Raw genomic sequence first — 17,670 nt, 5'->3', positions numbered from 1 at the left:
ATGAAAAGCAGATTGAAAAAGCAAGTTTAGTCTTGCAAATATGAAGTTTTCACTACTAATTTTAAATGCTGAACAAAAATGGGTGCCATGTGCACAGACCCCAAACACGTGAACAGGTCCCATCCCCTCATCGTGCCTAGTACAAGGCTCTCTGGTTTTCATCCGGCATCACAGAACAGTTACCAGCATCATGGGATGGGCAGCTATTTATGTCTAAGCTAAGGGCTGCTCCAGAGGGAATTTTCTGTGAACATCTAGTGCAGTCAACAGTAAAACATAAATATTACATAACTGCCGAACCACACTCAATACCAAGCAAAGATAAAGCTTTCTCTACAGTTCTGTCTCTACCATTTGTTAAACAGCACTGCAGGCTACTCACTTCATTTTCTGAACCACCGAGTTGGCCAGGTAGATAAAAACACCTGGCAATCCATAAAAAAGTAACAGTCAAGCTGGCTGCCACAAAATGGCATTGTATAATGTTTTATACATTCACAAAATTATGCTGGCTTTTATCTGAAGACAACATTTCTTCAGTTAAATGTAAAGCAAGCTGCTGACATAGTTTGCTCAAGTGTACGTTAGACACCTCACTCAGTTTCTAAACATGCTTCTTGTGTCCTGTTTCTCATGGTTTGTGTCCTGATTCTCACAGGATCGATAAACAGAAGCCAAAGCCTGCTTTCCACAGTGAGAAAGCTAACAGCTGCGTTGCACCCAGAAACGACTGGTCTCACTGAGAATAAATCATGTCAGCTTACAGACCCTCAACATTTCAGTCTCCAAAATACCACCTCTAGCGGACAAAAAAGATAATTTTTGCATGAAGCGGCAGAGCAGCACCCCACACACACACACTTTACTGGTTCTAGAGCAAGAACAAACATCTAAATATTTCATTAAAACTCAAGAAAAGAGCTTTGCTTTCTGGAAAAGGGGCGCACACACACACACAGAGACAAAATAAAACTAACCCGAAACAGTCTTTGGTCTAATGAAAGGTCATTAATCTGAGCCTATATGAAATGTCAGTTAATAAGTATAAGTGAATAAAGTCAGTTGTCAGTCACAAATATCAAGATATCTTTGCAGGTTTCACTTTAAATCACAAAACCTTTATTCTCCAGTACGGTCAAACACGCCTCAGGAATATTGAAAGCTCTAAAATCTGTGGACCACAGTGTACTACAAGTCTATGTAAACATTTGATTTAAAAGCACTGTTTTTGACCATCAAATTGGCCTTTTTTTTAGGCAAGATATAAAAAAAGACCAGATGTACCATTTGCGCTAGCTCTCCGTTGTAACAACGTAAGTAAAAGATTTACGATATAAGGATATGGAGGTCTGGGTGGGGATTGCAAAGGATACAAAACCTCTGTCTATAAACTGACTTGAAATTCAGGTAATTGGAGCACAAGTTCTCCCTTCACATATGTGAACATGATTTTGTTGCAAATGAGAAGCTGCACCTACTATAACTAATCGTTGATTTTTAAATGAACATCTTAAAACACAGCATGCCATGCATTATATTAGCTAAAACATTTCCTGGAATTTCTCAATCTAAAAGAATGGTCCTTAGAGCCATTATCCTACTGCTCCATAACCAAACACAGTCTTTGACAATTCTTATTAGTCCTCTCACAGATTTCAAGTCCGTCAAGGACCTTCCTCTTCTCATATCTGCACAGACAAGGACAGCCAGAGCTCCCCACTAAGTACTTACCATAAAAACCCAACACAAGGCAATACTCACCTTCAGAGCTCAGAAAGGAAGAGGGTGTAATTTACCAGAATAAAACAAAGTATGTACTTTATATATCTCTAAGGAGTTACCACGAAGAACAGGGAAAAAAGCTGAGATCAAGTGATCCGAACAAGTACAGCAAAATATTTACCTACATTTTTACTATCAATCTGTAGTAATATGCTCATGTACCACCAAGCAAAAAAATACTAAAGGTTTCCAAATCCAAACTGAAGACAATATAGAAATCTGATTGCGACATATAACTTATATATATACTGACTTACCTTGTAATTCTGATGGGACTCAAAGTTTGACAGTGGAGTGTTGCATGCAGTTGAAAAAGGCATGACCTTAACACCTCTATACACCAGTCCTTTGTCATACAGTTGCTTGAAAACCCACCTGGAAGTTAACAAGGAACAGAGAATAGTATTTGGCATTTCAAATTCAGTAAATCAACTGCAAAATAGGGTTCTGCTCTAGCTGGACTGAATTCTCTGTTCTGAATTAGACCTTTTTGAAACAGGCAATAATCAACTGAAGATGATACTGCAAAGTGAAAAGGAAAGAGACAAATTGATTGCAACTGTATTTCTGGCTGATTTTTAGCTTCAGGTGATTCTACCAGCTTGGTTTTCCATACAATGAATGCAGAGCACATACTATTGCTGATTAATCTTTCTCAGGTTTCTTGAATACCAAGGCCACCTGAAATTTGAACTACTAATGAGGCTGAAATCAGTCATACTTTAGAAAGAAGACACGTAGTGACATGGCTGTTAATCACATGACCTTAAACACCTGCTACAGCAACCAGCACTATAGAACAGAGAGAGATACGCATTAGCGATACCTCCAACCCACCCCAGTCAACACCTGACAATCTGAAGAGGACTTTTCACAAGAGGGCATACCTGACTATGCAGAGTAATGAACTCAGTTTTACAGTGCCACGATTTACATTAACGGTCATCTCACTCTGGACTCAATTCCTGTCCGAGATCACAGTCTCACATTAAGCTTTAACTCTGCTTATGAAATCTTCAATACAGCCTGTAGCATATTTGGATTATTTCAAGAAGACCTAAGGATCAAGAAAGCAGTACTACAATATGACAATATGACGAACTGAGTCAATGCTCCAGATGAACGGAAGCTGGAGAAGAAACACACTTCACATAGCAACTTGTCAAGTGTCCATGAGATGGACAGAACCCTACAACTCTATCTGAATACTGCAGGGTTTTCTCAAGGATCATCAACATTGTACAGCTTATCAGGTCTCACTGGCTTGCACAATTAGCAGCACAGCCTGCAGCTGGCTACCTTAAAAGCAAAGGTGGGAGAGGACAAGTCTTGAATCATTCAACTGAAAAAGAAAAGAGGTTCTGCAGAGTCTGGTCATTTCAAATCCCACATCCAAATGGTTCAACACGGACAACTCCAAAAACACCTTTACTCAAACTATGTTTTCAAACCACCTGATCACTTTTCTGGGTCCCTTTCCAGATAAATAGCTCACCACTAAGCAACCAACCCCGTCCTGGCAAGCAGCACTGTCTTCTGCAGGCTTTCATTTTGTGCTTGAGAATCTGGACCTGCATTTAAGTCAGTATCTTGCCTTCTGTGTTTGAAATCATAATCTTCAACACAAAACGCAAGTAGACTATTGCACTGATTTCTATCTGCAGCCCAAAACAAGAACGTCATAAGATATGCACTGGCCTGCTGTCATGAAGTCATACAGTATCTTAATCCGAATAACTGCTACCCTGCAGATTAGACAGTTGGAGAAAATACACACTGTCATACGGAGAAGACATGCAGTCCACTTATATTCATCCATGGGCCCCCAGTAAAACTCCTAAAAATTTCCTATGAGTGGTCACTAATACCAGAAAAATGAAACATTCTCAACTCAAAGCTGGATTAAAGCCCAAGAGGCTCTCAACTGCATCAAGTTCTGCCACAGAGGAGCCAAATCCAGAAGCCTTGGACTCAATGATCTTAAAGGTCTTTTCCAACCTAAATGATACTGTGATTCTATTCTTTCAGAGTTGTGCACTCCAAAGGTGCCTTATCTTTCAAACATGACTCAGAGGTAACCTTGTTAAAGTAATACACGTCACCTACTGGCAAGCTGAGGCTGCCTGACCCCTAATCCAAACTTGAACCATAGCAGTGAGTGCATTTGTTTTACAGCAGAGACTGTATCAACTTAAACTTGCATAAATGTAAATCAGTCTTCTATAAAAATTGTTTGTGAATATAGTTTCATCAGTTTTCAGCATATACATTTGAGGTGGTTAATTGCAGCAGTTTCAGTGCGGTAAAAAAAATTTAAATGTATGCTTACTATCTCAGAACATAATTAATGCAGACTGTGACAAGTGACAGCATTTGTACTGAAGGTGTTCTATTCACCTTTCAAGAACAGTTAACTGAAATATCTACAGGAAAAAGCTCCACTTTATCTCTGCTTTCTAAAGAACACTTCCTACTACAAGCATAGAAGACTACTCGGAGAAACACTGAATATTTAATTCAGCCGTAACTGTAACCTCGGGGAACAGTTCGGGAAAGACGAACACTAGATGGGGCTGCCAAGGAAAAATCGAAGCCAGCACCTCCCTCTCGTGGCAATTCCGCCCTACTGCAAACCAAGGGCTCCCCAGTTGTTCCACTGCTGAGCAAAAGAGGTTGTCAATCCACAGCACTCTTCGCAGCTCTCCTTACAACTGATAACGACCACTCATTTGTAGTTTATCATAGCCTCTACTCTCAGACAACCATCCCAACATAATTAGAATTATGATTGAGTCAAGACTGCTGCTTGATGTAATAGCCCTCATTATCACTACGAAAAGCTGTTCTGTTGTCTTGAAAAACATCTAATTGCTTTCCTTAACAAAAAGCTTCAGAGAACAGACCTTGTGTGACCATCTTAAGTGCACAGGAGATGATTCTCAAGGAGCTTCCTGCTAGCAGCACTGCCCACCTAAAACAAAGCGACTGCCAGCGATGAACCTAACAAGAGTCACTTACAGGTGGGTATCCTGTTCCACTTAATGCAACATGTGGTATTTTAGACAATAACCTCTCAAAACATGTTTTAACCCTTACGTTTGCAAAATGCTGACAGTTGGCAAGACAGAGGCTCTAGGTTTGTAAGCCAAAATTGAAATGGCAGTCCTTTCTGAAAAAAATAAGCTAATAAAACCACAGAGCTCCTTCCTACCAGAAAACTGAAAACATTTACTCACAGAAGTTAGAGATCAAACCCTGTTTCTCTCTACCCTTCTCCTCAAATGTAAACAAATTTGGTTGCATCCTCTTGGCTGTGGGAGCAGGACTTCCATACCCCTTACTGAAATAAAATGAGGTTAGGGAAAAGGTGAACTCAAGATACTTATTTCAGCCAGATCTTAACACAGAATCTGGTCCCTAATGCTACAAGGTATCTTTAACTTCTAAACAAGCATGATGTAAACTGAAAACAGGTTGTTCCTGAAGTGTCAGAAGGGATACAACCAGTTCAAGCCCCATGAGTAAGCAAGACTGTGAGCTCCTCTCACCATAGGAACTAGAATTTTGCAACAATATTCATTGACTCAAGTCACACACACATCATGCAAACATCACATGGATAATAAAACTCCCACAAATGGGGTTTTTCCTTCTAAAAGATACTGAAACAGTCAATGCAATACTCAAAAACACCCTTGGCAGCCCACACAAAATCCAACATCCCACAGTCTCCTCCAGCACATGGAAAGACAAGTTGCCCTCTTCAAACACATCACTTCACACTGAAGAGAAGGATACGATCTTAAAGCTCAAGCTCTTAATTCCATTCCTTTGGGGTATCAAGCGGTTGTGTTTGCAATGACACACTAAGGGGTTTCTAAGGGCCGGAAAACTCCTTCTCCAGAAAATTTAAGTTCTCATTACTAATACTAAGAAACTATTTTTGAACTCATCCTCCAGGATTCCCATTCTTGGCAGGACTCGGCCGCCCCGTGCCCGGGTCTGTGATGTCCGGAGGTAGAGCAGTGACTCTTTCACGGGCACCCCCTTGCCGTGGGGAAAGAGCTTGCGTGCCCTTGTGAGGTTGAGAGCTGTGCTGGTGGTGGCATGTGCCTCCGGTGGGGTGTCCCAGGCCAGACAGGTCTCAGCTGAAGGGTCAGACAAAGTGTGTCCATGGGCAGGATGGGCTCACTAGCCTTCGGGCAGCCATCCTAGGGGAAGGACAACTCTGACTCCAGACCCGGGCAGATGGAGCTTGTTTAGCCTTGTAAGGCATCCATCATCTGGGAGAAGGATACTCTAACTAAACCTACGACCCGAGGACTTTGCTGTCACCGTCCAAGCTCGCTAGGCCCTGGCAGATGAACCTCAGGTGTAACAGGTGGAGCCAGCTCCGCGCACGCTGCACCTCACCTAAAAAACCCACCGCACAGGCTCAAAGGGTGCACTCATCCCTTGCAGGGAGCGTGGGAAAAGCCCTTCCCAGATCTTCATTCACGAAGCCAAGCCATGATTATGATTTTTGAACTCATAAATAGCTTTCTCCCCTTTTTTACTTTTTAGAGAAAAAAAACCCATGAATTGTCAACTTGCCCAAAAAGACTAAAAGTCAGGGAGGAAAAACATTATGACAATAAAATCTAGGAGTGTATGACCAAGCAACAATCAAAACCAAATGCATGCAGACAAAGAACAGAAAAAAGTACTCAAACAACAATGGACATGAGTCAAAAAAGCACAAAGGTAAGAGGAACATTAAGATCAATAACAAACATAGACAGCCTGTGTGAAAGAGAGGAAAAGCATTTGTTCTTGGGCTTTGAATCATAAGTACAGAAGTTGTCAAGTCTTATGTTCAACTGCCAGTGAACGCTTTAAAATCCCAGAATAGCAAGATCATTCTGCTCCAGGTCTGCCCTCCAAGCTGTAAACTTTGGATCAGTGTGTTGAATGATTCTGGATCAAGCCAGAAGTGCAAAATATCTGTATAGCAGAAAATATCTAAAACTGATGCTAGACTTAAACCAAAGATCATTCAGCTGAATACGAGTTGTCTATTGCTCCTCCAAAATACAAGTAAGGAGATAAAACCACAAGGACTGCAACGGTATGAGAACAACAAGAGGACTAGAGCACTAAATGCACAGAAGAAATACAAGTATGAGAAAAAATGCAGATAGCTAGTAGAGAAATGGACAAAACAGATTTCTTATGAACAGTATCTCTCAAGAATCATTAGAGAGTTGTGGAATACACAAAATGCAATAGCAATTCCTATGAGAATCCAGAGCTCTGCTGTTCTGAAATCCTTCTGGTTTAGTGCTGGACAAACTCCACATGCAGGAAAACAGGTCCCCTCTTAGTAACAACCCAAAAGGAAAACTGAAGTTGGAACATCTGAGAGAGGTCCAGGGGAGGGAAGGCAGAAATGGACAAAAATCCCCACCACCAAAGGGAGCTCCACACTGCATTTCCACAGTACACAGTTTTCAGTGTACAGGCATGATCTCAGACATTGATTTTCTACTGTAGCTAGGAATGTTTTCCCTTCTCCCCCCAGCCACTATATAGTGTTATCACAAAAGGACTCGAGAGTATCCTCTTAGGGAACAGAAGTAGCTAAGAAGTGATTATGTCACCTGTTGTTTCATACCATACAAGCAAATCTTTCCAAACACAAACGAGCTTTCGACTGTTTATAAAATAGGATTATCCTGACTGCAATTGCTAAGTCTAGCCACTAGATGGCGATAGAAAGCTGATTGGCTAACCCTAAGGTGGGGCAGAGGCGGAAATTAAAACCCCTAGTCATCAGACCCCGAAACATGCCACAGCTCTGACCACAGAGCTATTCCCCTCCTCTCCTCAGCACTTGGCCTGTTTCCTCAGTGGCCAGGGCGAACTGTTTTCGAGGTGCAAACTCGCAGGCAGCCTGAAAACTATGTAAGGAGCCAGTAGTGAAGACAGTAATTTACTAGTTGGGTTTTCTTTCTCCAAGGGTCGCATGCTTCTTTCAGATCAACTGCAGATCAGTAAAATTTTAAAATCATGTCAAACTGCTCTCACAATTGCACTGTATCTGTCTCACAAGCTGTACCAAAAAAAGAGAAAGGAATACATTGCTTGTTTGTTCCAAGCAAGCTCAAGACACCATTCTCATTCGATTGTTTTCAGTGAAGCACAGGCTTTCATGGAGATTCAAGCTGCCTGCAGGACAGACATACTTCTACAGAATTAGAACTTAAAAATTCTATTTAAGTTACTTAAGACATAAACAGTTGACTATATCTCCAGATGCAAAACCGTTGCAGTATCACCTCTCAATGCCACCAACCTTCAACGTTCCATTGAAAGAATCTGCCAGGATGCCACAATTTTATCATAGGATTAAGTTTGGTTCTGAGTCAAAATTCAGCAGCCTGAAAACACATTTTACTCTGGCAGCCACCATATGGTGCAGCACCAGAAAGCTTACAAAACAGCCATTTCCAACAAACCCATTATAAAATACGAATGCACTCTAGTATCTTGAGCTTGTACAGTAGCTCTACAAAAGAAGGTAATATTACAAAAGATATATTTGTTGTCTAGAGCAAACACTGGAGGAGGTAACCACTGTGAGCCAGGTGAAAGACAAGAAATTTTCTTTCAAAAGAAAAAGAAACAACCCACAAAAATAGGCTTGGGCTCTTTAGAGAGACCCTGCAGCTAGTTCAAAGTCAAGTTTGGTTTTTACATGGTCCTTGGAAGACATTAATTAAACAGCATGTAAGGTGACACTAAGTATTTTTACAACTTATAAAAGGAAGATTTTGTGTCAGTCTTAGCTTTATCATGATGTAGGGTTTCTTCAGCTACGTTAGTTAAACATCTGCTCCCTTCCCACAGTCTTTTCAATGCTCACTGAAAACTCACTGGCACTTCAGCCCTCTACAATGACTTCAGAGACATCTACAAGTTCTGTCAATCTAGCTATACAATTAAAGGCTATTAGTAAAACCAATATCAAAGAACATCAATAATACTTTAATATGCATATACTTTGCTTTTCAATGGCTTTTTGTCAGCATATACTCTACTAATTCACCTTGTAATTCTGTCACCTGACAGACTCAAAGTTAGCATTTCTTCACTGTGTTAAGTCAGTCTGATTACCCTTAACCTATAAGGCCATCTTGTCTTTTGGAATTCCAACAATCACCCTGAATACATTGCCAAAATACCCGAACTTTACTTAGCTCTACACCAGGAGCACAGGACAGCTGTCAAACTATGCTGCCAAGAAAATGGTAACAGCAGATTTCCAGCTTCTAAATTCAGGCTTGAAGAAGAGGTTTAGAGCTAAACCCAGCTTGGATAGTTTGCCCATTTTCAGCTGACAGTGTGAATAACATCAAGAATGTAGAGAGATAAGGTAATTTCCAAAACCAAGCAAGGAACATACCAGAGTCGCTTTTAAGCTGACATGGAGCAGTAAGATTTCAGGGCTCACTAAAAGCACTACTGTTGTACTTCATTTTGAAAAACCCTACCATCATGAAAAATTGTCAATTAATTCCCTCACTTCGGCACCAAGACACTTCACATCACCTCAGTTAATCCGTCCACTGCTTAACTGATTTTGGCATGTTTCAAAACAGTTTGAGTGACATATGTATCAAAACATGTTTACAATAATTAAAGCCTTCTTAATATTTCAAATTCATAAAGCATATATGCAATGTATATAAGTTAACTTACCACACAGACTCCATGAACTCAGGATAAAGAGTCTTATAGTCATTTTTAAAATCAATCCAGCGTCCTAATCTGGTAACATTGAACTGTTAAGAAACAAAACACACAGATGGAAAAGCATCTTAACATGAACGAGCATCATGTGTTTTCAACATTTATTCTGTAAAACTGCTTCATTTTTAAGTTTAGTGTTTGTCCCATATCATTGAAACACGTATATCAAATATTTTAGCCTGACAGTAGTTCCAAAAAGTGTATTTAAACAGCCAAAACCAAGCAAAGAATGAAACCATAACACAGTTGTTCAGAACCAGTCACACAACAGGCAAATGTGCTCAACACTACTGAACAGAAATGGTGGATCATTTGGATCATTCATCAAACAGAAATGGTGGGTCATTGAAGGTTCAGCCAAGGTTCAAATGCATGAAAATTGCTTTTGATTATAGTGGTCTCGCTTCTATTTTTGAAGTTACTCACTGCAGAGACAGTCAAAATCCAGAACACGCAGTCTATCAGCTTTCAGTTATACGAAAACATGATGTAATTCCAAGACAAAGAAATGCTGAAAGAAATTGATATGTCACAAGAAGTTATCAAAACTATTTTAAGGCCAACTGCCTTCTTTGACTTCCCAAATGACAGGGCTGCCAAAGACCACAGGACTGACAGGTGTTAGTCCCTGTCTCAGGACAGATTATGGTCACATCCACTGGCACAGAATATGAAAACTAAGAAGTTAGCTATGGGATTTGCTTGGACAAGCGCTAGTCTCTTGCTCATGTCTCAACTATCATCACCCCTGGCTCTGCAAATAATCAAGCCCGGAGATATCTGTCCCGATACTGACAGATACAGACCATCTTGAATGTCAAACCAGTAAAGGGAAAACAAAGCTAATTAATTCTCTCATCTCTATATTTTCACGTAACACCTGAGCTTCTGAAATGTATGTTTCGATTCTGACCCTTAAGCCACTCTGTCATTCCACTATCAAGATCCAAAGAATAGGACTCCGGATTAGTACAAGGATGCACAACGTTGGAGTATTAAGCTTGGTAACAGCACTGAAAGACTTACACATCCAAGGAACATTTTATATTTTTCCTAAGGTTCAAACACTTGCTAGCCACCCCAGACAGAAAATAAGCGCTATCTCCAACAGCGTTATCCCAACATTATCCCAAAATATTTTATTTTAATTTATTACCAGCCAAAATACAAATAAGATATTCAAATGAATTCCATTATTTTCATTAATAATCTAAATTATATGTCTGTTTGTGCAAATACACAAGTTTATGACCCAAAATAATATAAAAAACATTTACAATCCAAAAGACTAAATATTTGGACTGATGAGCACTGTAAAAATACCAGTTGCTGAAGACACAGCAAGTTAAAAGGAACAAATATGAAAAACAAAACACGAACCAGAAGGAATATTTTTATTGCTAAAAGCAAAAAAGAATCACTGATGATGTTCTTTAAGTACAAAATTTCAGAGTATAGCTGAATGATTGTACATTTGTAAAAACAAATTCTGTGCTTTTCATCTAGCCACTTGCTTAGATTTAGGCCACAGCTCTTCTAACAAAGGCGGCTGTAGTTTCTTTCGATACTGGCCATAACTTCAAAAGGCTCCCAAGGGCAGGAGATAAGTGATACTCCAGTAAGAAATCAGTATTTCACTCAAAAGGATTACAGCAGGACTAGAGAACATACAGACGACTGTGATGAGGCACAATAGCTTCTGCATGGGGAAACAATTAAAGAATTAGGACTATTCTGCCTAGAAAAAGAAGTAACTCATGGTGAAGATTGAGGTTTAGTGGAAACCATATTACAGAAGAACTAGAGCTCTTCAAACTGTCCATAGGAATGCCCTGACACAGACTGTTTAGAGGCCATCAGTATACCTAGATTAAAAACATAGCTAGATAAATTCATGACAGAGAAAATCTGGTAGGGATTAAAAAATACAGAAAAAAATAAAAACTCTTTGGCCTAGGAAGCCTTACATCACAAAGGCTGAAAAAATACGGGCTGTTCTTCGACTCTTCCCTTGGCATTGCTGTTTCATGCTGTCACTGTAGTGTAGTGGCACAGCTAGGAAAACACCTAGGCCACTCCTCAGCTCCAGAAAAGAATCATCACTTCACAGACATATCAGGCTGACAGCAAATACAAAGTACTAGGATAAACATACTTTATTCTGGCCACAATGCTGAGGCCAAAAATAAGGAGCATCAGGTTCTATGCAGAGGATGAATACCATTCAGCATTAGAAAAAAAACGTGCATTCCTTAGGAAAATATCTAACCCATCTACTTGGAACAGGTCTCCAACCTCCAGAGTCTGCACAGACCAATGCTCTCCCAATCACTATATGCATGGGATGCAAAGTTTAGATCAATATTCTCTTGAAAGATTGAGGGTTTACCCATACCTATTCTGACAGAAAATCAGATGCTCGAACTTCTGCTGTCGCAGAATTACAAGCAGCAGCAATGCCTGTATACAACGCACTCTGGCAACAAGACTGAAAAGCGGCAGGGCAGAAAAGCAGGGAGGTTAACGTGCATTTCCTTTACTGGTTCGGTCGTACACTCCATTTTCTATACAGGAGAAGACATGAAGAAATAAGTAACTTGTTCAATGTATCTATTAGATGTTCCATGTATCTAGTTAGACACTCTGAGCTCCAGGTTACCTTAAAGTAACCTTCTCTTTCATCACAGCAGTCCCCTGTTCTGAGCCACAATGGTGGGTTTTTGTTCCCCTTTCAGGATGACCAGTGAGAAACACGGAAGCTGAAGACACGAGATTTATGAACACAATCAAACAGCCAGAGGGACGAAGTTCACCCCAGCTGAAAAACTTCCGCACACACACAGTTAGAAACACACAGCAAAATATGCACTGTGCCTTTACTTACCTCCCATTCCTTCGAGTATCTCATCACAATTCCTCTGCACTGGTTGTTGTATTCTTTAATCCCCATCTTCGCCACATCCTCTGGCCCTTTAATACCTAAAGTCTTGTCAATCTCATATTCCTGGGAGCATTGAAAACAAGCAGACATAAAAAGCCAGCTGTCATCAGAAGCTTTCAGGATTTCTCTGGATATTTTATTTATGTTCTATGCTAATGAATTTATGCTATTCTAATGAAGCTAAAGGGACTCCTTTATCCTCTTGAGGTTTCATGAGTATTGCACCCGAACTAAGCAGATATTTCAAAGGACAACCCTGGTGTAACTGCTTCTTTATTCTCTTTAGAAAAAGAAAAAAAAAAATCTGAAATATATACCAAATAAATACATGTTTATAGTACTGAACGGAGTGCCTGGAGAAGGGCAGGTGAGAATTAGGAAGCACCTGAAATCACCACACATGCAAAAGCCAGAGCAACACACTGGACAAAGAATTTCCATTTCTCTTCTAGCCACAAAGCCAGGCATAAGAGCAAAAGAAACACAACTGATAAGCACGTAACGACATGGAAAGAGGAACCAACAGAAGTATCTGTAGGCAGATTTATACACATACCACAGGTAGACCATGGCAATCCCAGCCAAATCTTCTGTCAACATGAAAACCACTCTGATGAGCAAATCTGGTTACTATGTCTTTAATGGTTCCTGCAAGAATATGGCCATAGTGTGGAAGCCCAGTTGCAAATGGAGGGCCATCATAGAAGTTAAACCTACAACACAAGACAACATTCTTAATTAAATCAAAACCTGATCCTATTGGGAGATTTGATGCTCCGTGTATCTGTATGCTCGTGCTTCTTATCTCTTACTAGGACATCAATTTCTTCCTCTTCCATTTTCAACCAACACAGGTACTATGTTGGCAGGGGGACTAAAGGGCAACATTTCAACTCATTCAGTTCTACTGACTGCCAGCTCTACCAAGACTACTACTGCAAATGCCAGCATGCTACTCCACAGGACAGAGTTGTCCTTGTCTACCTGCACATTTCCTTTGTAAACCCACTGTTTTAACATTGTTGATTCTTCACAAAGTGATACATAAACAGTAACTGACATGACAGCAACATTAGCCAAGACTGCTATCTGCAACCGGGAGCAGCTGTGGTTCACAGAACAGAGGCAAAACCCAGCTAGGCCAACCTTGCACTGTCATACACAACTGCTACAGCTTTTAGCAGATTCTTACCTAGGTCTGTTCTTTGATTGCTTTAAGCATTCCTGGAAACAATTAAGATTCTTCCAGAGCTCCAATATCTTCTCTTCCTCATTTGGAAAATTTATGTTCTCTGGAACCTGTTGAACCATTCTTTCCCAGCAACTACCAAGCAGAGAAAAGAAAATACATATTGAACAAAGTAAGAAAAAAAATACTTCACAAGTGCAATTCACTGTCTCTCAAATCCATATCACCAAACCACATCTCAGTTTTTAAAAGAGCTTAGACAAGCACCAAAGTTTTCTGAAAGGCAAAGGATTCTCTATTCATTCAACCATAGTAGGGATTTTTTTATGCTTTTTTTTTTTCCTATAGAAAACAAATTTTCTGGTTACAAGTTTGGTGTTTTTTTCTTTAGGAAAAGTTTCCAAGTTCAAAGGGACTTTTCAGCATCAGCTTGTGAATGAGTGAGAATTACTTGAACTGCAGGAACCAAAACAACTGAACAGGCGGCTCCTTTTCATTGTACATCTATTCCTAACATTTAAAGGCTTAAACCAGCATCTTTCCATCTAGCTAGGGCATCATTCTCAGATGCTCCTAAAAGCAGCTGCACTTCAGATAGGATAGTTAAAACATACTGCAATGAAAGATCAACGTGCGGGAATAATTCAGACAAACAGATGAGGAAAAAGCTCAAAGACCTCAACTGCGAGCCTTGAAAAGCTCTAACTTCCAGGGTACTGGCAAAACTACTAGTCTCTTTCTAGGTGGTTTTTTTTTGTTTGGGTTGTGAGGGTTTTTTTCCAGTTTTACAAGTATGCCAGAACTAAGCCAAAAGGGACTACTTCCTGCTGGCCATTTCCTGAATGTCTTTTTTTATTCGGTGAGTTTTAGCCACCAGAGCCCAAAGCCGTTCTTCAAATCTGGGTAAGTCAATGAAAACCCCTACAAGCAAAATTATGTATGAGCAACACGGAAGAGAATTCTCAGCATCATTAGGAAAACACAATAGAGCTGCCTGGTGTTCCAGACCTGCTACAACATTTACAGGGGTCAAATTTCAAGAAAATGCTGCAGCAAGCACTATGCAAAAGCTCTGTGGAATAAAGATATTTAAACAGGAGAATCACAGCAGAAAAAAACTGGTCATGAAGGTTGGAATAGATGACTGTAGAGAAGAAACTGGCTCTCCCACCTCTAACTTCAGTGCTGCTGCTCCTTAGCACTTACATCAGAACTAGCTGAGGACTACAACAGCCTTTCCACAGTTCCACCCAGCATTGTAGAATAACAAGTAATGGCACAAGGACCAAGTCTTCTGATTTAGTCAGGTTTGACAAACAAGCAGTGACAACTGCAAACGGATGAGGACGATACTTCAAGTTACAGGTGACATTCTGCTTGTTAGAGCTGAGGTTCCAAAAGCACTTACTGCGGCAAAACCCAGACACCATAGAAATTGCTAGCTCAGTGCTTGTATGCGCATAGAAAAAACGTGCCCCACAGTGCAAGCTACAAGCGAATTCCACCATTCATGCTTTTTGTATTAATGGCAGACCATTCTCCCCACTAATAAACCTAAATTACCAAATAACACAAGAAATTCATTGAGAAACCCACAACCTGGTTCACAGGCAACACAGCAGCTGGAGGGGAAACCATGAGCTGACAAGGAACACATGGACACGGCCTGGGCATATTTTTAAAAAGGTAATAACCAGACATTGCACAGTGAGTTACAGTACACACAATCTGTACAGAGCTTTCATCACCGTATCTCAAAGCACTCCACACAGCACTAATGAGGCCATGCCGTTTCTCAGTAATTTCACTGCAGCCCTAAGATCACAGAGACAATGGAGATGATAAAAGAATTCAGCCTCAAAAGCTATTCCCACAAGCCAGTTGACTTGAGGACTAAAGATCTGCACATTTTAGTTAGATCAAGCTCAGTCTTCGCAATTTAGCAGTAACTGCAAAGGTTCTGGCAACTGGCCCAGCTGTCGAATCCTATCATCTAATAGATTAAATGCAGGTTTAAGGTTTGGTCTGTAACTGTAACCGGGCTATGGAAGCTGCTCACATATCACAGACTCCATGCGTAAATCACAGTGTCACTTTTGGCCCATTTCTACCAACTGAAGCACTGTATGCACAGACCAGTGTCCAGTAACCACAGGGCACAAATTCATACACACTCTTATCAATATTACAAGCGAAGTTTATTATGTCAGAATTAGGAAAAAATATTACTGATGAGAATTAATATGTTACACTCACTACAGGTCAGTTTTCTCAAGTTACAAAACAGAATTTTAAACAGTTTGACTTAAAAGACAAACCACATTTAAAATCTATCTATGACTCAACCTCAGTTGAGATAAAAATCAAAGATTTCTGTGGTCAGGAAAAGCATAATCAGTTTATATATAAAGATATGAATAATTCCGTATACCTACAGCAAAAAGAAGTTCATTACCACAGCAATCTAGGTATTTTAAATCAGAAAAAAAAATATCTAGGACCACTCATTACTCTGAATGCAGACTGTGTGAAAATATCATAAATGATGTTACAAAAATTACTATGCAAGTGCCTTTAATGAAACAACACTTTTGGACAACACTCCAAATTTACATACAGATAAGCAAACATAAGGGGGTTTTGTTTTCTTCTTTCTCTATTCATTTTTTGCTGACAAAGAGTAAGACAATGCACCACTGGGAAATGTTTTTCTTTAAAGTACACTCACTTTTTTTAAAAGATAATAACATTCAACAGGAAAGGTGTTGAAGTTTGTAGATTGTTCTACAGCAGTCTCAAACTTATGCTGGGCTTCTTACCTAGAAGAAAAAGAGAAAATGCAAGAAAACCTTAAAATAAGCATTAAAGCCATATAAGCAAGTTAAAATGTGCTTTCTTCAATATTAAGATTTTTTTTAAAGTCAGTATTTAATGTTTCAACAATTCAGTAAAAATGCCACTACAAATCAAGTGAACCAATGTTTCAGAAATTTTTTTAACTTAATGTACATGACATACAAACAGATGATTAAAACAAAGTGAATCTCAAGATATTACTCATTTTGTTGACTGAGAAACCAAAAAGATATAGAACCAGTATGAACTAAAAGTGTACAAAAGGTCTCTTAATTTCAAGGGGTTTATGATCAGACTCTTATCCTTGTTCCAGTCATATTCTCCCACAAGCTAGCATCTACAGCAGACCTATGCCCAGACCTCCCTCCAGAGACGAGGAGAAGCCTCCTTTCCCACCTACAGATGCCTTCCCTGAAGTTAAACCACGGCTATTTTACATTCTGCCTAGCGAGCTTTCAGGCAAGTCAATTTCTAGGGCAACAACATTCTCAACTGTTCCTCTGGTAATAAAAAACATCCATTCTAGAACGGATGGAAACAAACAAGAATAAAAGGAAGGACAGATGGAAACAGAACGCCAAGCTACAGAACAAACATTGCTGCTGAAACTAGTGTCAGCTGCATTGCTGTTATGTGCCAACTTTATCCTGCTATTACCTGACAGTCACTTCCTAAGCATGTCACCAACCAAATGAAAAAATATGCTTTCTTCAGTTTCTAGAAGGCTCAGGGGGGCAGGGACCAACATTTGCTGAAGATAGAAATATTAGGTCTATCACAACTAATCAAAAGCATGCCTTCCTCAAAACCTTTCCCTCTATTAAAAGGATGCAGAAGAGGAAGGGTTAGGACGTATTACACACTCCAAGGCATCTTAGGTTCCTCATTCAACTAATTGATGAAATTAAGCCTTGATAGATATTAAACTCTACAATAAAGAAACTGGCTAACCTTTAATAAGGTTACTATTCTATGGAATCACTAAATTCCACAAAAAACAGAGCACCTGTATAGCTCCCAGGGAAGCAAATACTAGAAAACATAACATTATATATACAAAATACATCAGCTCTAATGCCTGAAAAAGCGCTGTTAACGTCAAAACCCAGCA

The 17,670-nt window shown here is 39.8% G+C and overlaps 1 protein-coding gene across 1 annotated transcript in view; it reads right to left on the bottom strand.

Annotated features, from left to right (window-relative positions):
- Positions 1–16,520, bottom strand: part of IARS (isoleucyl-tRNA synthetase) — a gene marked incomplete at its 3' end in the record, with an annotated part of 90,621 nt that extends 74,101 nt beyond the window's left edge. The window contains exons 1-6 of the mRNA XM_010135728.1: positions 16,432–16,520; positions 13,707–13,826; positions 13,071–13,227; positions 12,458–12,577; positions 9,523–9,605; positions 2,040–2,157 (exon numbers count right to left, since the gene is read on the bottom strand). Of these exons, the coding sequence (XP_010134030.1) occupies positions 2,040–2,157; positions 9,523–9,605; positions 12,458–12,577; positions 13,071–13,227; positions 13,707–13,825 (597 nt within the window). The remainder of the gene's footprint in view (positions 1–2,039; positions 2,158–9,522; positions 9,606–12,457; positions 12,578–13,070; positions 13,228–13,706; positions 13,827–16,431) is intronic.
- Positions 16,521–17,670: the final 1,150 nt, after the last annotated feature.

Source organism: Buceros rhinoceros, unplaced genomic scaffold, assembly GCF_000710305.1.
Source record: "Buceros rhinoceros silvestris isolate BGI_N320 unplaced genomic scaffold, ASM71030v1 scaffold41334, whole genome shotgun sequence".
NCBI classification, from domain to species: domain Eukaryota; kingdom Metazoa; phylum Chordata; class Aves; order Bucerotiformes; family Bucerotidae; genus Buceros; species Buceros rhinoceros.
Note: the sequence above shows the minus strand (reverse complement) of the source record. Positions and strands in the feature narration are given on the sequence as shown.